The 25,211-nt window shown below is 47.4% G+C and overlaps 1 protein-coding gene across 1 annotated transcript in view; it reads left to right on the forward strand.

The window, feature by feature from the left end:
• The window catches only part of LOC144139130 (uncharacterized), a 136,633-nt gene that overhangs the window by 65,118 nt on the left and 46,304 nt on the right, over positions 1–25,211 (forward strand). Inside the window, exon 5 of the mRNA XM_077671584.1 lies at positions 1,975–2,013. Coding sequence (XP_077527710.1) covers positions 1,975–2,013 — 39 coding nt within the window. The remainder of the gene's footprint in view (positions 1–1,974; positions 2,014–25,211) is intronic.

Here is a 25,211-nt window from a genome sequence, read left to right on the forward strand (position 1 = left end):
ACAATGGTAGGCTAAATAGGACTGTACCTACCATACAGTTTCTCAGTTAAAATACTAGAGAGGAAACTGCGCCTGGAAATCTAGGTCGTTATGGGAGGTTATATGCAGACTACAGCTTTTGGCATAGCGTTGGCATCACATCTGGATTCTTAAGCATTTTTGGGGTGTTTGCTGACCATGCATTACAATACCATGACCATTTCACCTTCTCTCATTAAAAGGAAAACATTTAAGTTCATTTTGCATTACCTTAAAACGGCGCGTTCTATTTGATACACATATGACAAAGTACTATTCTTGGCGTTTTTGTGGCACTGAGTTTCAATTTATGGCCAATAAAACATTTCGATACAAGTCATTGAGAAAAGTAAGGCCAGCTTACGGTATACTGCTGGCATATGACGACACAGACGGCCTTGGTGTTAGCCGCGAAGACGCTGGCGCCATGTTCCTCTCTAGTGTATATTGTAAACAAATTCTATGGTACTGACCTTGCTATACCACGCGTGCAGTTCTCGATGTCGCTACTAAAACAGCACTCACAAGGGGGCGTGATATGTAGTTTACACTACCCCATTTAGCTTGTATATTCTGAATACCATAGCATATATGCCGCTAGCTAAGGGCACGCCACAAAGTGTTGTTCATGGTGGCCAATCTACGGTACAGTAGGTAAATATTGAACTCCATCCTGGTAAAGGTTGTGCTCCACTGGGAGCTGGAAATACTAAACACTTTTTTTATGTAGAACACGCCGTTAAAGAAATTATTTGTTCTAAAACACAGCACATTTCAAACCACCAAATGTTGCTCGGCTCCCGCATCGCGAGAGTAGGTTTGATGTGCCTGCCGGTCTCGTCGTTTCGATTAGCCCTGCCGAACTGTGGGGTCGGCGCTGTACTGCTGTAGTAGATATGTCGATCTTTTACAAAAACTTTTCAATGAGCACCTCCAGATGTCCGCTGTTATGAGGATTCCGACAGTGCGTACTACCTAATACATCAAGGTGGTGGCATATTGAAATGGTCGCCAACGAATTCTCCCCATGAAACCCACTATATGGGCTTAATCTCATGGTTCGGCGGGATCTCAAGCATACTGCGTGGTTCTAAGCAGCAACACACTTTAGTCACTAGTCAATAGCGACAGGTGTGCTCCTGCGTAGACTCAAATAATCTGAATCCATATCACACATCTATAGCGACATGTTTTAAGGTGCGTCAACTAACTGTAGTGAACGCCTATACTTGCATTGTTTCTATATCTGCTGTTCTTTCTACTACATTATTCGTAATTTTATGGCGTTGGCATTTGAACAAATCCAGACAAATTTGTAGGTTTCTCCGCACTCAGGATAGGAACACAAATTTCATAACTTTAGACGACTACCAAACCCCTACGCCATTATTTTATTGCTGTCGGTTTTGTATTTCTTAGTACCTTGTATAGCAGCGTAATTGGGGAACCGTTTAAATTTCAGAATCGGCAATTTGTTTGCGAGTAGTCATTGAATAACAGCTACAGTATTGGTGTATCGACAGTAATACAGTGGCATGTATAAAATGATTATTCTGCCTATATTAGATAACGCTTCGTACGTAAATGGATCCCTCCGGACGGGCTGCTGGCGTCACAGATTTTGCGCGATAATAGAACAATACTAGCCACGAAACTCCAAACGCTGGTAGTGATGGTGGTAGTTCGTTGTTTCTCGTGCAAGGCAAGCGCTGCTCGTTTGTTTTAAAAGATAGCAGTATTTCAGCTTCCCTGGGCTTTTTGATCGCATGACTGCCTACGCGGAAGTCAGGTGCCCACTTTAGCCGTGCTACAACTATGACACATGTATCAGTGCCTGCTGACATTTTTAGTGCGTTGACTGCAGTAGTGCCCTTCCAACGTCTGACTACATTTTGGAGACTGGAAAGGCTAAAGGTTTGCAATAATTTGCAAGATTTCTGTCACCTTTTATTGCAGGTGGGGTCATTAAGAGAATTATGCAAAAAATTTGGCAAGGTAAGTTACCAAACGAAAGATCAAGCTAGCTTCGGTGTGTTAAGCACAAAATATAGCGAAAGATGGCGTAAACGCGAATGCAGAAGCAGTATACAGAAACAAAGATAAAGAAGAACGCGTAGAACAAAATTCTTTAGCTTGTAAACTTCGTAATAAGGTTAGACGTATAATTTTTCAACAGTGAGCTACATTGTAACTAACCGGCACTGCTTTACGAAAAACTCGCGATGATGGCATTCAAAAAATTTTTCCGTGTTTAGGTATGGCTGATAACAAAGTCCCCATAACAAATTTACCTGAACCCCCAATGAGAAACAGTCTATTAAAATCGACGGCAACGGGGTTCCAACGTCGCTTTTGCCAATTAACAAAAGCAGACCATTAGCTGAGTTCCAATGCCATTCTTGAAAAATTTAAGCGTACGCTATTGTGCCCGTGGACTACTGCGTAGTAAACGTAACGTTAAAACAATTCGCGCACTGGTTAATAGGAATAGATACGCCTTCGGACGTTTCAAGGTTATAATTGAAGTGTAGCCTTTATTCTAGATATTCAACATACCTTGCTGTTGTATATAATGTGCATTGTAAGTTGTATTCAAAAAATAAATTTATAACTTCTGTTTGCTCATTCTCGTATTTAACAGCTGCTATTTTTGTGGGAATCCTATCAGAGTGTAGTGTGTAACATTGGCTGGATAAAACAAGCGCTTTTTTGTCACACAACCTTTTTGCACGCCTTGTACACTACTATTAGTCTTTTCTCTAAAGAGCTGTAGGAGTACAACTCTTTCGGCGAGAGCATCAAGCCTTTTTTTATGCACAATACTATTGGAATTGACATTGTGGTTTGGAAATCTTTGTAAGTATTTGTCTAGGTATAAGGTTCATAATTGATTCCATGGAAATTAGCCTATTTCTTATAATTTATTATTCTTTAAAAACTTGTGACGGAAAACAACAGGTAAAGTAATTGACAAGATAATTTAGGCAGAAATACCAGCAGACGAGATGTGAGCAATTATATAAGATGGCTACTGCAACGTTTGCAATAGAGCTTCATGATAACGGGCCTCCAGTTGGCCAGCCGCGGATTGTTAAAAAGGTAAGACAGATTAAAAGAGGAGCACGTCGTCGGATTATTCCTGACAGCAACTCGTGGGGTAGAAACAGCAACAAGTGCAGGTTGTTTGAATTAGGAATGTATAATGGTGTAAACATCCTACATGCTTGCACAATTTCACAGTGTTAGACAATCACGTCACAAAGCTCCTCACACCACCACTGAAGGATTCCGATCGCCCCCAGCCGTTGTTATTTACGGCCGCGTTTCATGCAATAGTAAATATGAGTGCCATGGAGGAAAAGCCCGAGTACTAGGACGTTTGTTCATAAAGGTTCACTTAAGGCGTCCACAGACATGCTTAAGGCGAAGTCGCACTGCCGCTGCATCGATATCCCGAAGTTGAAATGATACCCAGAAAAAAAGGGCCACCAAAGACGACACATGCGTTAGAAACCGTATAGTGCTCATGAACCGCTGTTTTCGTTAAGCGCTTATGAAGAATTATACGAAAACATTTATCAAAGTTCATAAGCCACCAAAAGATGTCAATTAGGCGAAAGCTGAATGCAGGAATCTGAAAACGCATAAACTGGGTATGTGTATCCCGGTGAAGTCATCGACTTGGAGATACAGCCGCTGGGGGTCCATAACAATGGTAAAGGTTCTGTGGAAGAGCACAAGGTTAGCCAAATCGAACGTCTGAAGCTCCCTGCGGGGTAAAGGGCTAGCCTATGAAGCTACACCATTCGGACACAAGAACGGAAAGACGAAACGAAGGGGATGCCGTTTCATCTCACAGAAGTTAGAGAGGTAGCGGCGATACACACATGTACGCACCCGCTACAACACAGAGAGTGAACAGCGACAAGAGTGAAAGCGATAAACAGCCAGTGCCTTTCCACTCTGCGGAAAGGTATGATTAGTAAAGCTGAGGAAATTGAACGGAGTTCAAGGAACAAAGCACGGTTGTATTTCGAGACTGGGCAGTATTTCTAGGTAATTAGCTGAATGATAGGCGGACTACCGCTTCATTCTAGGAAATAAACATGGGGCGGTCCATTTCACCCCTTATCGTGGGCATCGGCCGGTCTTTGTAAGACTCTAAAGCAAACCGCTCAACCACAGAGGACAGCAGTACAGTCGCTTGTTGCTTTAAGACGCGGACGTTGAAATCTCCTCCTAGCAGGAGGGAGGATATTTTAACGTATGTCAAACTATCCCAACGGTGAGCACGTGAAGACTGCATCGTATGGACGTCCTTTTCCGCCTCAAATGCAGCCATAAAAGAACAAAGGTTATGTGCGTGTGCTTAGACGTCAAAGAGCCCGAACACAACATTGCTCCGCAGATCCTTTTATCTGGGCGGAGGCAAAACTGGCCCAAACGTCACTCTAGGAGCAGGTGAAGTAGTAAACACAAGCGAAGCTGTAGCTGTGGTTGATTTTGCTGTGGTGGGGTTTTCTGCAGTGAATTTATACAGATATTACCATATTGGCCCACGTTGACATTGCAAGCGGGCAACGTAATTGCCCATGATCCTGGAGGCATTCGCAGCTAGTGGAAGAGGTGGAACCTCAGGTGCCAACGGCGGATGCTGCACGTTTCGCGGCAGTAGATTTTTATTGTTGTCGCGCCCGTTCCTGCTTCTCTGCATGCGACGTTCTCTTTAATCCCGCTCTTTTTCTTCCGAGCGTACGACATGCATCGGCCCTACAGCCAGTTAAAATTGTCGGCGCTGATAACGGCGCTAGTGCTAGCATTACCCGATTGAGCAGCACGTGAAAGAACCATCGGGGTGGCGAGGGGCGCAAAACTTGTGAAAACGGCATCGCGGAGGGGCGTAAAGCATCCTGTGGACTTGGGGGACTGCACGCATTCAGCTTCGCATCAAATACGTGCGTCAAGGACGAACGCCCGGTTCGTAGGTGCGTCCAAGTACACGTGAATGGGGGCGCATGTGGTGGGAGGTAATCGAAACCGCAGAAGTTGACGGCAGCTGCATTAAAAGTGGGCGGCATGGACTCGGCGTAAGACATGTAGCTGCCGGGGGGCGGCGACGCCAGGCGGAGGGCAAGTCATGGTACTGACTCTCATACGGTCTTCAGGCACGATCCATTGCGGCCCATTTTGATGGTGGTGTGGAATATACCAGTGAAGATCGCGCACCCACCAGGAGTCCCCGTCATCTGGGCAGCGCGACGCAAGTCCGGTGGGAACACGTCGGCGAACATGAAGACCCAAGAATACGCCCACCGGCGTTCACGTAGTGTCACCGTGCCCTTGTCGCGATCCGCAGCAGGTATGGAGGCACTACGAAGCACTACCTAGTCAGCAAAGGGCGGTAGGTATCAGCCACCATTCCCCAAACTCAGCTGGGAGAACTCCATCCTGTACAGCTCGTTACAGTTACGAAACTGCGGTGTACCCAGTAAGCTACGACCTCGACGGTAACCACGTACCACCCATTGCACAACCAAGTGAGGATATCAGGGAGGCACAGCTGATCAGCCGGTACCCTGGGGACCTACTCCGGCTGGTGGAAAGGGCGAGTGAAAGCCTCATTCTATAGGATTACTTACTAGGGACGTGACCCTCGCAGGACGGATTACAAGTCCTCTGCCCCCACAATGTAATTTGCTACCACTGCAACCACGTCCCAACTACGGTTTCCGGCGGCGGAAATTGAGTTAAGTGGCGGTTCTTGATTTGAAAAAACTTACATAACAAAGGCGCCAATTTATATGCCCCTGAAAAGAACTACGGGCAAAGCAAGTTACGTAAGCTGTTAATACATTTTAGGTTCTTTTCTCATAATATGTTGTAACTGTGACGTTGTAAGCATTGACAAAGCTGCAAAATATAGCCTACATTCAGATTCATGTCATTTATAACAATATTATACTAGTCTGTTTACAGCAAAACCTCTGGTTGTCATCTTGCAACTAGAGCAAGTAAAACGCAAGCGAGAATAATCATTCAGCCTTTGATTATGGCCTGAGAATAAATGTCAATGATACTGAGACTTTTCTCCCCAGAACATGAACAAATTACTTGCTCCCTATAAATTTACGGACACCGAAATCGAAGGGCGCAAATGTAAGACATTTGGCAGTTAGTTCATTAAATATGCCCTAATTATAACCTTGCATAAAGCATAGGTAAATTGTCTGGAGCAATAGATATACATTATTTCCACGATTTATCAGCACATTGCATGAAGCAATCGGTTGTATCGTATTTCCACTCGTCTAAGGCGCACCATGTTTGTTTAAGTAGCATTAAAACCTGTCTCAAATAAGGATCAATGCCAAAGCAGTACCTAAAGCTGCCAGCAGCGTTGCCATGCACCCAAACACCTCCCGAATTCTAACTTAATTTGGAACAAAAGCATACATTATTCGTCCTCAATAAGTTCAGGCGCACCTACTCATCAATAGGCATACTTTTACAGCTGTCATTGATATTTCCGATGTTACAATTAGCCCCTCGTTTCAGTTGTTTTGGGTCCGAAAAGGGAGTACTGCGAGATCTCCATCGAGGACAAGTTAAGTCAGCTTGTCGATAGCAAGACCTCAGAGGCACCATGCACGGTGGGCGTCCCCGAGACATGTGCGCGCGTTCGACCTAAACGAAGCATAGCAATACATTCATCTAAGGCTTCATCGGCCCTGACCACGGACGCTTTCAAAGATTTGAGGACTCCAGTTTGAAGGCACTCATTGACCCGCCGTGGTGGTTCAGTGGCTGTGGCATGGTGCTGCTGAGCCGAAGAACGTGAGTACGATTCCCAGCCGCCGCGGCCGCTTTTCTGACGGAGTCGAAAAGCAAGAACGCCCTTGTGTTCGAGATTTTGGCGCGCGTTGAAAATCCCCCAGTGGTCAAAATTAACCCGGAACGCTTCACTACGATGCGCCGCATCGCTTGCCTTGCGTCAGTGCGTTAAACCCTACAATCAAATCAACGCAAAGGCGGAAGTACAAGAGCACTGGTAGGAAAGGAATGCCAACTGACGCGGCGAGGAGTAAGGAATTGAGAGGGGGTTGCGTCGGTGCGTTAAACCCTACAATCAAATCAATGCAAAGGGGGAAGTACAAGAGCACTGGTAGGAAAGGAATGCCAACTGACGAGGCGAGGAGTAATGAATTGAGAGGGGGTTGCGTCGGTGCGTTAAACCCTAGAATCAAATCAACGCGAAGGTGGAAGTACAAGAGCACTGGTAGGAAAGGAATGCCAACTGACGAGGCGAGGAGTAATGAATTGAGAGGGGGTTGCGTCGGTGCGTTAAACCCTACAATCAAATCAACGCAAAGGCGGAAGTACAAGAGCACTGGTAGGAAAGGAATACCAACTGACGAGGCGAGGAGTAATGAATTGAGAGGGGGTTGCGTCGGTGCGTTAAACCCTACAATCAAATCAACGCAAAGGCGGAAGTACAAGAGCACTGGTAGGAAAGGAATGCCAACTGACGAGGCGAGGAGTAATGAATTGAGAGGGGGTTACGTCGGTGCGTTAAACCCTACAATCAAATCAACGCAAAGGCGGAAGTACAAGAGCACTGGTAGGAAAGGAATGCCAACTGACGAGGCGAGCAGTAATGAATTGAGAGGGGGCTGCATCGGTGCGTTAAACCCTACAATCAAATCAACGCAAAGGCGGAAGTACAAGAGCACTGGTAGGAAAGGAATGCCAACTGACGAGGCGAGGAGTAATGAATTGAGAGGGGGTTGCGTCGGTGCGTTAAACCCTACAATCAAATCAACGCAAAGGCGGAAGTACAAGAGCACTGGTAGGAAAGGAATGCCAACTGACGAGGCGAGGAGTAAGGAATTGAGAGGGGGTTGCGTCGGTGCGTTAAACCCTACAATCAAATCAACGCAAAGGCGGAAGTACAAGAGCACTGGTAGGAAAGGAATACCAACTGACGAGGCGAGGAGTAATGAATTGAGAGGGGGTTGCGTCGGTGCGTTAAACCCTACAATCAAATCAACGCAAAGGAGGAAGTACAAGAGCACTGGTAGGAAAGGAATGCCAACTGACGAGGCGAGCAGTAATGAATTGAGAGGGGGTTGCGTCGGTGCGTTAAACCCTAGAATCAAATCAACGCAAAGGCGGAAGTACAAGAGCACTAGTAGGAAAGGAATGCCAACTGACGAGGCGAGGAGTAATGAATTGAGAGGGGGTTGCGTCAGTGCGTTAAACCCTACAATCAAATTAACGCAAAGGCGGAAGTACAACAGCACTGGTAGGAAAGGAATGCCAACTGACGAGGCGAGGAGTAATGAATTGAGAGGGGGTTGCGTCGGTGCGTTAAACCCTACAATCAAATCAACGCAAAGGCGGAAGTACAAGAGCACGGTAGGAAAGGAATGCCAACTGACGAGGCGAGGAGTAATGAATTGAGAGGGGGTTGCGTCGGTGCGTTAAACCCTACAATCAAATCAACGCAAAGGCGGAAGTACAAGAGCACTGGTAGGAAAGGAATGCCAACTGACGAGGCGAGGAGTAAGGAATTGAGAGGGGGTTGCGTCGGTGCGTTAAACCCTACAATCAAATCAACGCAAAAGCGGAAGTACAAGAGCACTGGTAGGAAAGGAATACCAACTGACGAGGCGAGGAGTAATGAATTGAGAGGGGGTTGCGTCGGTGCGTTAAACCCTACAATCAAATCAACGCAAAGGCGGAAGTACAAGTGCACTGGTAGGAAAGGAATGCCAACTGACGAGGCGAGGAGTAAGGAATTGAGAGGTGGTTGCGTCGGTGCGTTAAACCCTACAATCAAATCAACGCAAAGGCGCAAGTAAAAGAGCACTGGTAGGAAAAGAATGCCAACTGACGAGGCGAGGAGTAATGAATTAAGAGGGGGTTGCGTCGGTGCGTTAAACCCTACAATCAAATCAACGCAAAGGCGGAAGTACAAGAGCACTGGTAGGAAAGGAATGCCAACTGACGAGGCGAGGAGTAATGAATTGAGAGGGGGTTGCGTCGGTGCGTTAAACCCTACAATCAAATCAACGCAAAGGCGGAAGTACAAGAGCACTGGTAGGAAAGGAATGCCAACTGACGAGGCGAGGAGTAATGAATTGAGAGGGGGTTGCGTCGGTGCGTTAAACCCTACAATCAAATCAACGCAAAGGCGGAAGTACAAGAGCACTGGTAGGAAAGGAATGCCAACTGACGAGGCGAGGAGTAATGAATTGAGAGGGGGTAGCGTCGGTGCGTTAAACCCTACAATCAAATCAACGCAAAGGCGGAAGTACAAGAGCACTGGTAGGAAAAGAATGCCAACTGACGAGGTGAGGAGTAATGAATTGAGAGGGGGTTGCGTCGGTGCGTTAAACCCTACAATCAAATCAACGCAAAGGCGGAAGTACAAGAGCACTGGTAGGAAAGGAATGCCAACTGACGAGGCGAGGAGTAATGAATTGAGAGGGGGTTGCGTCGGTGCGTTAAACCCTACAATCAAATCAACGCAAAGGCGGAAGTACAAGAGCACTGGTAGGAAAGGAATGCCAACTGACGAGGCGAGGAGTAATGAATTGAGAGGGGGTTGCGTCGGTGCGTTAAACCCTACAATCAAATCAACGCAAAGGCGGAAGTACAAGAGCACTGGTAGGAAAGGAATGCCAACTGACGAGGCGAGGAGTAAGGAATTGGAGGGGGTTGCGTCGGTGCGTTAAACCCTACAATCAAATCAACGCAAAGGCGGAAGTACAAGAGCACTGGTAGGAAAGGAATACCAACTGAGGAGGCGAGGAGTAATGAATTGAGAGGGGGTTGCGTCGGTGCGTTAAACACTACAATCAAATCAACGCAAAGGCGGAAGTACAAGAGCACTGCTAGGAAAGGAATGCCAACTGACGAGGCGAGGAATAATGAATTGAGAGGGGGTTGCGTCGGTTCGTTAAACCCTACAATCAAATCAACGCAAAGGCGGAAGTACAAGAGCACTGGTAGGAAAGGAATGCCAACTGACGAGGCGAGGAATAATGAATTGAGAGGGGGTTGCGTCGGTGCGTTAAACCCTACAATCAAATCAACGCACAGGCGGAAGTACAAGTGCACTGGCAGGAAAGGAATGCCAACTGACGAGGCGAGGAGTAATGAATTGAGAGGGGGTTGCGTCGGTGCGTTAAACCCTACAATCAAATCAACGCAAAGGCGGAAGTACAAGAGCACTGGTAGGAAAGGAATGCCAACTGACGAGGCGAGGAGTAATGAATTGAGAGGGGGTTGCGTCGGTGCGTTAAACCCTACAATTAAATCAACGCAAAGGCGGAAGTACAAGTGCACTGGTAGGAAAGGAATGCCAACTGACGAGGCGAGGAGTAAGGAATTGAGAGGTGGTTGCGTCGGTGCGTTAAACCCTACAATCAAATCAACGCAAAGGCGGAAGTACAAGAGCACTGGTAGGAAAGGAATGCCAACTGACGAGGCGAGGAGTAATGAATTGAGAGGGGGTTGCGTCGGTGCGTTAAACCCTACAATCAAATCAACGCAAAGGCGGAAGTACAAGAGCACTGGTAGGAAAGGAATGCCAACTGACGAGGCGAGGATTAAGGAATTGAGAGGGGGTTGCGTCGGTGCGTTAAACCCTACAATCAAATCAACGCAAAGGCGGAAGTACAAGAGCACTGGTAGGAAAGGAATACCAACTGACGAGGCGAGGAGTAATGAATTGAGAGGGGGTTGCGTCGGTGCGTTAAACCCTACAATCAAATCAACGCAAAGGCGGAAGTACAAGTGCACTGGTAGGAAAGGAATGCCAACTGACGAGGCGAGGAGTAATGAATTGAGAGGGGGTTGCGTCGGTGCGTTAAACCCTACAATCAAATCAACGCAAAGGCGGAAGTACAAGTGCAGTGGTAGGAAAGGAATGCCAACTGACGAGGCGAGGAGTAATGAATTGAGAGGGGGTTGCGTCGGTGCGTTAAACCCTACAATCAAATCAACGCAAAGGCGGAAGTACAAGTGCACTGGTAGGAAAGGAATGCCAACTGACGAGGCGAGGAGTAAGGAATTGAGAGGTGGTTGCGTCGGTGCGTTAAACCCTACAATCAAATCAACGCAAAGGCGGAAGTACAAGAGCACTGGTAGGAAAAGAATGCCAACTGACGAGGCGAGTAGTAAGGAATTGAAAGGGGGTTTCGTCCATGCGTTAAACACTACAATCAAATCAACGCAAAAGCGGAAGTACAAGAGCACTGGTAGGAAAGGAATGCCAACTGACGAGACGAGTAGTAAGGAATTGAGAGGGGGTTGCGTCAGTGCGTTAAACACTACAATCAAATCAACGCAAAAGCGGAAGTACAAGAGCACTGGTAGGAAAGGAATGCCAACTGACGAGGCGAGGAGTAATGAATTGAGAGGGGGTTGCGTCGGTGCGTTAAACCCTACAATCAAATCAACGCAAAGGCGGAAGTACAAGAGCACTGGTAGGAAAGGAATGCCAACTGACGAGGCGAGGAGTAATGAATTGAGAGGGGGTTGCGTCGGTGCGTTAAACCCTACAATCAAATCAACGCAAAGGCGGAAGTACAAGTGCACTGGTAGGAAAGGAATGCGAACTGACGAGGAGAGGAGTAATGAATTGAGAGGGGGTTGCGTCGGTGCGTTAAACCCTACAATCAAATCAACGCAAAGGCGGAAGTACAAGTGCACTGGTAGGAAAGGAATGCCAACTGACGAGGCGAGGAGTAAGGAATTGAGAGGTGGTTGCGTCGTTGCGTTAAACCCTACAATCAAATCAACGCAAAGGCGGAAGTACAAAAGCACTGGTAGGAAAAGAATGCCAACTGACGAGGCGAGTAGTAAGGAATTGAAAGGGGGTTTCGTCCGTGCGTTAAACACTACAATCAAATCAACGCAAAAGCGGAAGTACAAGAGCACTGGTTGGAAAGGAATGCCAACTGACGAGACGAGTAGTAAGGAATTGAGAGGGGGTTGCGTCAGTGCGTTAAACACTACAATCAAATCAACGCAAAAGCGGAAGTACAAGAGCACTGGTAGGAAAGGAATGCCAACTGACGAGGCGAGGAGTAATGAATTGAGAGGGGGTTGCATCGGTGCGTTAAACCCTACAATCAAATCAACGCAAAGGCGGAAGTACAAGTGCACTGGTAGGAAAGGAATGCCAACTGACGAGGCGAGGAGTAATGAATTGAGAGGGGGTTGCGTCGGTGCGTTAAACCCTACAATCAAATCAACGCAAAGGCGGAAGTACAAGAGCACTGGTAGGAAAGGAATGCCAACTGACGAGGCGAGGAGTAATGAATTGAGAGGGGGTAGCGTCGGTGCGTTAAACCCTACAATCAAATCAACGCAAAGGCGGAAGTACAAGAGCACTGGTAGGAAAGGAATACCAACTGACGAGGCGAGGAGTAATGAATTGAGAGGTGGTTGCGTCGGTGCGTTAAACCCTACAATCAAATCAACGCAAAGGCGGAAGTACAAGTGCACTGGTAGGAAAGGAATGCCAACTGACGAGGCGAGGAGTAAGGAATTGAGAGGTGGTTGCGTCGGTGCGTTAAACCCTACAATCAAATCAACGCAAAGGCGGAAGTACAAGAGCACTGGTAGGAAAGGAATGCCAACTGACGAGGCGAGGAATAATGAATTGAGAGGGGGTTGCGTCGGTGCGTTAAACCCTACAATCAAATCAACGCACAGGCGGAAGTACAAGTGCACTGGCAGGAAAGGAATGCCAACTGACGAGGCGAGGAGTAATGAATTGAGAGGGGGTTGCGTCGGTGCGTTAAACCCTACAATCAAATCAACGCAAAGGCGGAAGTACAAGAGCACTGGTAGGAAAGGAATGCCAACTGACGAGGCGAGGAGTAATGAATTGAGAGGGGGTTGCGTCGGTGCGTTAAACCCTACAATTAAATCAACGCAAAGGCGGAAGTACAAGTGCACTGGTAGGAAAGGAATGCCAACTGACGAGGCGAGGAGTAAGGAATTGAGAGGTGGTTGCGTCGGTGCGTTAAACCCTACAATCAAATCAACGCAAAGGCGGAAGTACAAGAGCACTGGTAGGAAAGGAATGCCAACTGACGAGGCGAGGAGTAATGAATTGAGAGGGGGTTGCGTCGGTGCGTTAAACCCTACAATCAAATCAACGCAAAGGCGGAAGTACAAGAGCACTGGTAGGAAAGGAATGCCAACTGACGAGGCGAGGAGTAAGGAATTGAGAGGGGGTTGCGTCGGTGCGTTAAACCCTACAATCAAATCAACGCAAAGGCGGAAGTACAAGAGCACTGGTAGGAAAGGAATACCAACTGACGAGGCGAGGAGTAATGAATTGAGAGGGGGTTGCGTCGGTGCGTTAAACCCTACAATCAAATCAACGCAAAGGCGGAAGTACAAGTGCACTGGTAGGAAAGGAATGCCAACTGACGAGGCGAGGAGTAATGAATTGAGAGGGGGTTGCGTCGGTGCGTTAAACCCTACAATCAAATCAACGCAAAGGCGGAAGTACAAGTGCAGTGGTAGGAAAGGAATGCCAACTGACGAGGCGAGGAGTAATGAATTGAGAGGGGGTTGCGTCGGTGCGTTAAACCCTACAATCAAATCAACGCAAAGGCGGAAGTACAAGTGCACTGGTAGGAAAGGAATGCCAACTGACGAGGCGAGGAGTAAGGAATTGAGAGGTGGTTGCGTCGGTGCGTTAAACCCTACAATCAAATCAACGCAAAGGCGGAAGTACAAGAGCACTGGTAGGAAAAGAATGCCAACTGACGAGGCGAGTAGTAAGGAATTGAAAGGGGGTTTCGTCCATGCGTTAAACACTACAATCAAATCAACGCAAAAGCGGAAGTACAAGAGCACTGGTAGGAAAGGAATGCCAACTGACGAGACGAGTAGTAAGGAATTGAGAGGGGGTTGCGTCAGTGCGTTAAACACTACAATCAAATCAACGCAAAAGCGGAAGTACAAGAGCACTGGTAGGAAAGGAATGCCAACTGACGAGGCGAGGAGTAATGAATTGAGAGGGGGTTGCGTCGGTGCGTTAAACCCTACAATCAAATCAACGCAAAGGCGGAAGTACAAGAGCACTGGTAGGAAAGGAATGCCAACTGACGAGGCGAGGAGTAATGAATTGAGAGGGGGTTGCGTCGGTGCGTTAAACCCTACAATCAAATCAACGCAAAGGCGGAAGTACAAGTGCACTGGTAGGAAAGGAATGCGAACTGACGAGGAGAGGAGTAATGAATTGAGAGGGGGTTGCGTCGGTGCGTTAAACCCTACAATCAAATCAACGCAAAGGCGGAAGTACAAGTGCACTGGTAGGAAAGGAATGCCAACTGACGAGGCGAGGAGTAAGGAATTGAGAGGTGGTTGCGTCGTTGCGTTAAACCCTACAATCAAATCAACGCAAAGGCGGAAGTACAAAAGCACTGGTAGGAAAAGAATGCCAACTGACGAGGCGAGTAGTAAGGAATTGAAAGGGGGTTTCGTCCGTGCGTTAAACACTACAATCAAATCAACGCAAAAGCGGAAGTACAAGAGCACTGGTTGGAAAGGAATGCCAACTGACGAGACGAGTAGTAAGGAATTGAGAGGGGGTTGCGTCAGTGCGTTAAACACTACAATCAAATCAACGCAAAAGCGGAAGTACAAGAGCACTGGTAGGAAAGGAATGCCAACTGACGAGGCGAGGAGTAATGAATTGAGAGGGGGTTGCATCGGTGCGTTAAACCCTACAATCAAATCAACGCAAAGGCGGAAGTACAAGTGCACTGGTAGGAAAGGAATGCCAACTGACGAGGCGAGGAGTAATGAATTGAGAGGGGGTTGCGTCGGTGCGTTAAACCCTACAATCAAATCAACGCAAAGGCGGAAGTACAAGAGCACTGGTAGGAAAGGAATGCCAACTGACGAGGCGAGGAGTAATGAATTGAGAGGGGGTAGCGTCGGTGCGTTAAACCCTACAATCAAATCAACGCAAAGGCGGAAGTACAAGAGCACTGGTAGGAAAGGAATACCAACTGACGAGGCGAGGAGTAATGAATTGAGAGGTGGTTGCGTCGGTGCGTTAAACCCTACAATCAAATCAACGCAAAGGCGGAAGTACAAGTGCACTGGTAGGAAAGGAATGCCAACTGACGAGGCGAGGAGTAAGGAATTGAGAGGTGGTTGCGTCGGTGCGTTAAACCCTACAATCAAATCAACGCAAAGGCGGAAGTACAAGAGCACTGGTAGGAAAAGAATGCCAACTGACGAGGCGAGGAGTAATCAATTGAGAGGGGGTTGCGTCGGTGCGTTAAACCCTACAATCAAATCAACGCAAAGGCGGAAGTACAAGAGCACTGGTAGGAAAGGAATGCCAACTGACGAGGCGAGGAGTAATGAATTGAGAGGGGGTTGCGTCGGTGCGTTAAACCCTACAATCAAATCAACGCAAAGGCGGAAGTACAAGAGCACTGGTAGGAAAGGAATGCCAACTGACGAGGCGAGGAGTAATGAATTGAGAGGGGGTTGCGTCGGTGCGTTAAACCCTACAATCAAATCAACGCAAAGGCGAAAGTACAAGAGCACTGGTAGGAAAGGAATGCCAACTGACGAGGCGAGGAGTAAGGAATTGAGAGGGGGTTGCGTCGGTGCGTTAAACCCTACAATCAAATCAACGCAAAGGCGGAAGTACAAGAGCACTGGTAGGAAAGGAATACCAACTGACGAGGCGAGGAGTAATGAATTGAGAGGGGGTTGCGTCGGTGCGTTAAACCCTACAATCAAATCAACGCAAAGGCGGAAGTACAAGAGCACTGGTAGGAAAAGAATGCCAACTGACGAGGCGAGTAGTAAGGAATTGAAAGGGGGTTTCGTCCGTGCGTTAAACACTACAATCAAATCAACGCAAAAGCGGAAGTACAAGAGCACTGGTAGGAAAGGAATGCCAACTGACGAGACGAGTAGTAAGGAATTGAGAGGGGGTTGCGTAAGTGCGTTAAACACTACAATCAAATCAACGCAAAAGCGGAAGTACAAGAGCACTGGTAGGAAAGGAATTCCAACTGACGAGGCGAGGAGTAATGAATTGAGAGGGGGTTGCGTCGGTGCGTTAAACCCTACAATCAAATCAACGCAAAGGCGGAAGTACAAGTGCACTGGTAGGAAAGGAATGCCAACTGACGAGGCGAGGAGTAATGAATTGAGAGAGGGTTGCGTCGGTGCGTTAAACCCTACAATCAAATCAACGCAAAGGCGGAAGTACAAGAGCACTGGTAGGAAAGGAATGCCAACTGACGAGGCGAGGAGTAATGAATTGAGAGGGGGTTGCGTCGGTGCGTTAAACCCTACAATCAAATCAACGCAAAGGCGGAAGTACAAGAGCACTGGTAGGAAAGGAATGCCAACTGACGAGGCGAGGAATAATGAATTGAGAGGGGGTTGCGTCGGTGCGTTAAACCCTACAATCAAATCAACGCAAAGGCGGAAGTACAAGTGCACTGGTAGGAAAGGAATGCCAACTGACGAGGCGAGTAGTAAGGAATTGAGAGGGGGTTGCGTCAGTGCGTTAAACACTACAATCAAATCAACGCAAAGGCGGAAGTACAAGAGCACTGGTAGGAAAGGAATGCCAACTGACGAGGCGAGGAATAATGAATTGAGAGGGGGTTGCGTCGGTGCGTTAAACCCTACAATCAAATCAACGCAAAGGCGGAAGTACAAGTGCACTGGTAGGAAAGGAATGCCAACTGACGAGGCGAGGAGTAATGAATTGAGAGGGGGTTGCGTCGGTGCGTTAAACCCTACAATCAAATCAACGCAAAGGCGGAAGTACAAGAGCACTGCAAGGAAAGGAATGCAAACTGACGAGGCGAGGAGTAATGAATTGAGAGGTAGTGCTCGCGAGGTCGTTTATTGACGCAATGATGGCCTATACGAACAAAATCGCTCCAATCCACGCTGTAAAGGTGGTTGGAAAGCAAAGCTTAAAACGATACCTACAACAATTAACACACATAGCTCTACAAATAGTGATCTGCCAGCCATTACCTGAAATTCGCGAGGGCGGCGTCCCGAACGCTGCAGCAGCATCGGCCACGGCCGGGATAGAGCGGCGGACGAGGCGCCGCTGTAGGCCGGCCGTGAGTCGGAAGTGAGACAAAACGGAGAGGAGAGTCTTTCGAAGGGTGAAACAGCGGGAGCTAGCCATCCTCTTGTGCTAGATTAGGGCTAAACCACCGCGGGACACAAGCGCTGACACCGAAACAGTTCGGCATGTGAGCTTAGAGATTCCCATTTATGCCGATTTAAACTAGTTTTTTTTAGTAAGTTTGAGTATAGTCAAAAAGCTGAGGGAACTTTTATAATCGCTATTTAGCTAAACCAGCTACTACTTTCGCATTTTGTAATGCCTCTTAAAACCCTACCGAATTGGTAATCACCAATCTAGAAAACAGAATAGTGCGAAAAATGTACGTTTCTTTAGCGGCTAGATGTGTGTATGTGGTTTGTACATTTTGTTTTCCCGCCCTTCAAACCAGACCTTAACGTATGTTTGCCGCACAACCATTTATTTCTCTCGGGTTCGTGTTACACTTGAGGTGCTGTCCAACAAGTTAATCAAGCCGTGCGAAAGCACCGCGCAAAGGACGGGAAGCTGTACCAAAACAGGCCCAAAAAATCATCGCTAAAGCAGACGACCAAGCCATACCGTTGACCCCACCCGCGGCGGCGTCGGTACGGCGGCGGCGCAATAGGACTTCCGCGCGGGGAACGCTGGGAAAATTTTCTTCGCCGTCTCTACTGTGCCCGTGAGTGAAACCCTCCGCACTCTCTCATCCCCGCACCCGCCTCCGCCGAGTTGCGAGTTCTTTTCCCGCACGCCAGGAAAGAACCGTTGGCTGGTAGAGCTACTAGAAAGCTTTGCTTTAAAAAGCACACAAAAAATTCGGGATGTGAAACACGACATCTACAGCACACGGGACATACTTGTTTTTGTGGTTCGCCTTGAACTTATTGACGGCAGACCTATCTTTTCCATCTGTTTCTCTGTTTCTATTTGGCAAACAGAGGACACATTTTTGATAATGTATTCGGAAACTTGCCGGAACCCACATTTTACTGCGAAGCTGTATATGTCTAACCCTCCCTCCCCCCAGTTTTCGTTCAGATGAAGTTGGTTTCCTCGGACCAGCCGCGGGGCTCTTCGTCGCCACCGCTGACAGCTCTTTCACAACAAATTTTCAAATCGTCTCAACTGAGGTCTCTTTGACAAGTTGCGCAGTCGGCTGCTAACGGCCGTAGTGTCATAATCTGTTCATTCCGAAAAATTAACACAACCACGGATGGGTGTGAAAAATGGAGTAAGGGTTACTATATTCCTAATACGGAATTTTTCCGCAGTGCGAGCAGCATTCTTCTCGGTCACGGCGCATATCTGCTGCGTCTCAACAAGTGATCACGTGACAGCGAAGTCACGGCAGCGCGTGCTACTCTGCTGTTGTTGCAAATCGTGTTTGAAGTTTCCACGCAAATGTCACGTGGTTTGGACTATCGGAGAACGGACCAGCGTTTGAGGAATGTGTCAGGGCGCTCTTTGGCGACGACTCATGAAACAAGATTGAGGGCGAGGCAGTGAGAGAGATGATGCCATAGCGGCGCGTGCTGCGTCGGTTACACCCTTCTTCAGCCGCTCCCCTCTGTTTTCGCTTAACCGTCGCAGCTGAGTTGGCTCACTTGGTTACGTGTACATAAACAGACGCCGCCTCCGCGAATCGAGGTAACGGCTGCCCAATGGCTGCGCACTAAAACGACCGAAACCAGTGACCGACGCTCAACGTGTAGCCACCACTGTTTCCGCTTGAATTCTACTTCGCCATGAAGCTGCGTATCCTCCCGGTTGAAGCGTCACTTGCCCAGTTGAAACACCGCCTTAAGCCCATAACTCTTTTTCAGCTTGGAAGGCCTTCCGAGCGACATTTTTGCCGGTGTCTTTCACGACTACCTAAGTATGCGGCGTCACCGCTTGCCAGTTTATGCGTGCACGGTTTCGGGTGGCCGAAGGGGGCGTGCACCCACAGCTAGGATTTATGCCGCTACCGATGAAATGCCGGTTGTGGTAGTGGGGTATTTAAACGTTGAAATGACATGAATCATTGGGCTTTGTCGGATGTCCTTCTCAACCGAGTGCTTTGTGTCTCGGTATGTGTTACAAAGACCTTAGGATGCGTATTAAGGGAAGAGAAACAACCGCATGTATGTACAGAAAAATAGAGCTGGGGGGTTTCAATGTCCTAAATAATATATGGGACGGATGCACGCCGTTATTTTTGAGGAAGAAAAGCTAGAGTAGAGAAACTATCGGCCCGAACAGAAGCGCGATTGGGCGCAAAAACAACGAAAAGCAGCTGCCACCGCCGTTACTGCCTGAAGTTCCTGCTCGTCTAGTAGCGGCGAATCTCTTCTGGATTAGCAAAAACTTGCCCGTTTTGCGCCGGCGTGGGCTTATATTACTTATGTGGATAAAGGGCTTTAACAATAACATTTTCTACCGCATGAGTAACTTCTAAGCACGCACACACAACCGGTTCCCGGTTTCTGCGTGCACAGTTTTGTAGTATAGGTTTATAGTTAGAGGGGGAAGGAGGGACTTTCAAGTGCAGTTATAGGTTTTATGCCCATAATGATGGACAATATGTAATTTGTGGTTTATCGATTATTTACGATTATCTTTCCCTTGATATATGCCAGAGCTTGCTCAGTTGACCTATGCTGTTGCAAGCCGTATTGGTTGGTTGCTATTCTTTGATGTTTGTCGAAAAAAGAAGTCAGTCGCTCATGGATTACGCCTTCGAATATTTTAGATAGAGTTGGAAGCACCGATATAGGACGATAGTTGGATAGGTTGTTACGTTCACTACCTTTGAATGTAGCAGTGACTTTGGCCAGTTTTAACTGTCTCGGAAAAATGCCTGTGGTTAACGTGAGGTTAATAATGAAGGATAAAACATCGCATATCAATCTTGATACCAGTTTGGACTCTGTGGGCCCTATTTTATTTATGCCAGATGGTGCATTGGTTTTAAGCTTGCGGATTAAGTTTCCAACCTCAGCTGCATCTGTTGGTCGCACAAAGATGGACTCAGGCACACCGGGGTGATCTGTTAACGCGTTGTCTGCGCTAATGCTAGGTCTTTTGTACGAGCCCGCATTTATAAAGTGGGCGTTGAAAGCATCGACTAGTCTCTTTCCTGCAAGAGCTTCATCGTTTACTTTTATTTCTTCGTACATACACTACTTGTACTTTTCCCAGTGAGAGCGTTCACTCCCTCCCAGATTTCGCGTTTGTTATCGTAGATCCTTTGAAAGGTCTTTGGGTAATAATCTTTCTTTGCCTTTTTCACGTTCGACGTAAGCGTATTTCTGTATTTTTTTACTTCAAAAATGCGGCAGGTCCTCGTGAACGTACAAAGTCATGAAATAACTTATTTTTAAATTTGATTCTCTCGTAAAGACTAGTGGTTATTCATGGCTTTCGGCAACTTTTAATGGTCCGGTGGGAGAGCCACTGTAAAGGGAAAGATGCAGTGTAGCTTGTACGCAAGAACCCGAGAAACATATCATATGCATCATCAGGATCGGTTTGGTTATAAACGCAGCTCCAGTCAGGCGGTTCTACTAATCTATAGAAGTGTTCCTGGACCTCGGTATTCTTTTTGCGTCGAAGGCGGGTCCGAGTTCGCACTTCACTGTGATTAGGTCCTGACGGAAGAACACAGAACACCGGAAGGTGGTCACTTAAATCATACGAAATTATTCCGCTTGTAACGCTATCCGAGCTTACCTTTGTTGCACAAATATCAGGGAGAGTGGCACTTAGATTGGAGAGCCTTGTAGGTAAAGTTATATAATTTGTAAACCCATAAGCTGATAGAACTGTCCGAAATTCTTGGTTGTACGGGCCATCCGTCTTCATATCAATATTTATGTCGCCAATTATCATGTACGGAACATTGCAGAAAGTAACCAATGCTAGCGTTTTGTTTAAAAACTGTAGAGACTTTGTCTTATGTCCGTGCGGTGGTCTGTACACCAGACTGATTGTGGTCTTCCCAAAACGCGTCGTCAAGATTTCATTGTCTTCATTGATAAGAGAAAAATTTTCTGCTAATCATAGTTTAGAGTATCTTTAATATAAACAACGAGCCCTCCACACCCAAGTTCATACGTCTCCTTATTGTACGGAAATACAGGAAGCGGTTGCTGTCCACTGCACTATTATCAAGAAGAGATGTGTATTCGCACCTCATCACGCCCGTCCTACAACAAATTATCGAGCTACATATGGCACTGATTATTCTTGGCTCCCTGATTTACGTGGTGGTGGTTGTTTTGTGGGATCCCACGAGGTTAGCCTGGCTGGATATGCCAGGAATTGCTCTGCCACAGCTCCTCCTAATTAGTCAATAGCAGTGTCCTTTCACCACGAGTTTGCCCGTTCCGTCGCCTGAAGGAAGCAGACGCGACGCGTCACTGAGGAGCATCCAATGTCCCTTGCACCGACGATGTGGTCCAGAGTGCTGTGTGGGGATGCCAGCTTTCGAATCGCTGAGAGCATTGCAGTCCGCTTGACATCATGTTCTGGGCAACACATTACGTTGTGGGGTACATCCCCTATCACTGCCCATGACGAACGCAAAGGTGATCGCACGAACCCCACCTTGAATAGCCATTGTGTGTCTTCGCTGAGCCCGTTCGAATGCGGTACAGCAATGTTGCCTCAAATCTTGTAAGTCCCTAAGTGACGCAAAGCTGGTTATAGCGGTTTCCCAAAGGACTTGAAATTTTCGACGACTGTTTGCCTCAATCCGTTCCAGGGATCGGAGAAAACTTTAACGGTCGGTGCAAATTGCACCGCATTCTGTGCCATCTGATCAGCCGGCTCATTGCCCATGACACCAACATGTAATGGAATCGATGGAAACCCTACAGGAAAACCCTTGCCGCTGACTTTTTGCGCAAGCCGTAAGGAATGCTGACAGGCGCTTTTCGTGGGGATTACATGCTACAAAAGTTGTAGTGCTGCTTTAGGTCAGTCAGAATTACAACTTCCTGCGGCTTATATGGCTTAATTTCTCTCAAAGCAGCCATCCCCATTTACTCCAGCAATACCCGCATTACGATCTCCTCTTGGTTGAGATTTCAACGCTAACCAACTGCCTTGACATTAGAGCCCAACGGACCTTAATGTCCAAGGACTCGTTGTGAACACTACAAGAGCAGGTCTGGAACTTTAAAACCACCTTCCATACCCCACCTGTCACGGCCTTCACTTAAATCGAACAGACCCTATACTCGATCTCACTTCGGCCGCAAAAAGTGTAGTTCGCGAATGGCGCTGCGGAGCACACACCATGGGGTCGGACAAGTACCATATATGTATCAAATTGGCAGACTCAGCCCCTCGATGCCAATCACAGCGCACAATGGTAGACTGGGAACGCTTTTGCTTCCGCATTGCGGAATACCAGCAACCGTTTCTGTTAGCAACTAAATCACCCCGGGCGGTCAAGCATGCGAGCAGACATTTCCCCTTCATGGACGACACTCTGACACCTGACAAACGCTTGATCAATCTTTAGGTGGCCCGTGAGCCCCTCCACCTTCAATGCATCCGCAACGGAAAACAATTTAAAGAATTATTCAAAGTTTAAAAAAAACAGCGCAAGTTAGAAGGTATGCCAAGCACCTTAGAAGAACTCGATGGCTTAACCACTGCGCAGATTCCAAAAGCCCACCTTGTCCCTAAAGCTGGTGCACACATACCAAGCATTCTTTGGTACAACTAAATCCCCTACCACCACACAAAACGTCTTACTTTCTCGGGGAATAGACGAATACGAACTCGAACGAGCTGCCGTCTAAACATTCATCCACCAAGACAAATCTTATGAATCGACTGTCTACGGCCTAATTTACAGAGATCAACCGAAGCGGAGGACACATTCTTCATCATTCAAGAACTGCACATGATGCTTAAACTTGCCAATGTGAAGAGCTCACACGGCTAAGACAAAATTACATGGCAAATGCTCCGAAACCTCCATGAGCAGCCAAAGAACGGTTGCTGCTAGAAATTACAAAATATGGGAATCTGGAATACTTAAAATTGTGTAGAAGCACTCCGTTGTGCATCCAACTTGAAAGCCTAGAAAGCTTTTGACTGCCGTTTCCAATCTTCGCCCTTTTTCACTCACATCGACTCTCTGCAAGCTGACGGAGCGCAAGGTACATACCCTGTTTCACCTATTTTCTGGAGACAGGTGAGAACCCATTAACGAGCCCGCACAAATCAGTTCTCGGCTCGGTCTCACCACTCATGACAGCCTGCTCTTAGTGCGACCAATCACTGGCAAAAAGTGTAGACAGCTCATCAAGTCAGATCCAGGAGTACTCATTACTATTGACGTTAACAAAGCGTTCGACCCAGTTTCACGCGCTTTATTCATGGCATTTTTGAACAAATTTAACATCCGTCAGAGACCCACATATTTTGTCAGAAAGTTTTTATGCAACCGCCCTTTTCAAATTTATTCGGGTAAGGAGAAGCCTCATATCTCCCACAACCACTTAGGTGAAGCGCTGGGCGCTATTTTATCTCCAAGTGTTTCCAATCTTGTCATGTCAAAAATTGCTATGCAACTCCGACAAAACCTCACATTAAAAAAACGATATATGCAGACAATATTACGATTTGGATTGACCCTCGCAAGACGGAAATAAACCATTAGCAAGTGCAGGTACTTACACAAACTGAACTCGATAGTGTCGCCGACACCCTCCAACATACTGGGATGCAGCCTTCGCCAGACAACAAAAGTACGTATGTGGTGTTTGGCGCCACACAACAAATAGGAACGCCTAAACGCCTGAATTTGCACGTTCACAACAAGCCGTACCCGGAGAGGTGGGTAAAATTTCTTGGCATCCCTGTCTCTGAGGATGGAGGTTGCAGTTGGTGGGCTGAACAAATCAAGAAAACGTGGCATCAACAGCTTCACATATTAAAACGCATCAGCAACCGAGTAGAAGAGCCTACAGGAACTGTTGGCTGGTCAAGCTGCCTGTGAGCAGCTTTTTTCCCGCCGCCCTTCTATCTGCCATATATGAAGGCAAATAAACAAGACATAAACAATGGATACCAAACTTTTGACCGAGGCCGTCTTCACCAGCAAAGTAACATATGGAGAAGTAAATGCTTCGACCTCACTGGCAAGCACTATGCAACACACTACCCATTCCGCCTCCCCCCCCCCCCCCCCCTGAGGCCGAGTCGGCATCCTCATGTTAATAAAGTTTCTTCTTCTTATGACGAATTAACGATGGTAAGAGATCCCATGTGTGTCTGGTGCCGAGTGTGCCTTATCAGACCACTTATGTTGGCTGAGTTTACATGGATGTCTGCTGCTTCTTGCGTCAATAGAGCTGTTGTGAGGCGTAATGTTTGATTTGTTATAATGGTGCGATCGAGGTCTTCGCAAGAACAACACAGCCGTTGAGCGTTTTTTTAGGTCCTGCACTTCTCGGCGCAAACGCCACTGCCCGCCGCTCTGCAAAACCAACTTAGCAATTAAGGCACAATAAAACTTTAAAATGCAAAACTCCGGTTTTATTAAACTTCACTATAACACAATTGAAGCTTCGTTTTACGTCAGTTTCCTTCTGAGCATCGGATCTGCGAATTGTGCACTATCATTGAGTTCCCCCCTCGAGTCCCTGCAAAGTCCTGCCTCGCAGTAGTTGGCGAGACTACGATGGCTCCAAGTATAACAGTGGCTAGTACGTCAGAACAGACAGACAAATATTTTTATTTGGATGGCTCGAGGCCGCAGGCTTATAGGAGGGGGTTAATAATGTCCGGCCATGGCTGCCTCGCAAACGAAGTGCCACAACGCAGCCAACGTAGCTTGGTGTCGATCACGTGGCCTGATCCAGTTCTCATAGGAGAGGACCCAGGCGGGACGATATTTGGCGCGAAGCCGATCGAATACCCCACAGTCCCAGACGAGATGGCGGATTCTGGGGGTCACTTCTGTGTTGCAGGCAAAGCAACGGACTGGTTTAGGAAACGTTGCAGCGGAACCACTGTTAGAGAGGTGGGCTGTAGGTTGGGGAGCGTAATTCCGCCA

The sequence above is a fragment of the Haemaphysalis longicornis genome, unplaced genomic scaffold, assembly GCF_048455015.1.
Source record: "Haemaphysalis longicornis isolate Haplotype H1 unplaced genomic scaffold, Haemaphysalis longicornis Haplotype H1 scaffold_5, whole genome shotgun sequence".
Taxonomy (NCBI): Eukaryota; Metazoa; Arthropoda; class Arachnida; order Ixodida; family Ixodidae; genus Haemaphysalis; species Haemaphysalis longicornis.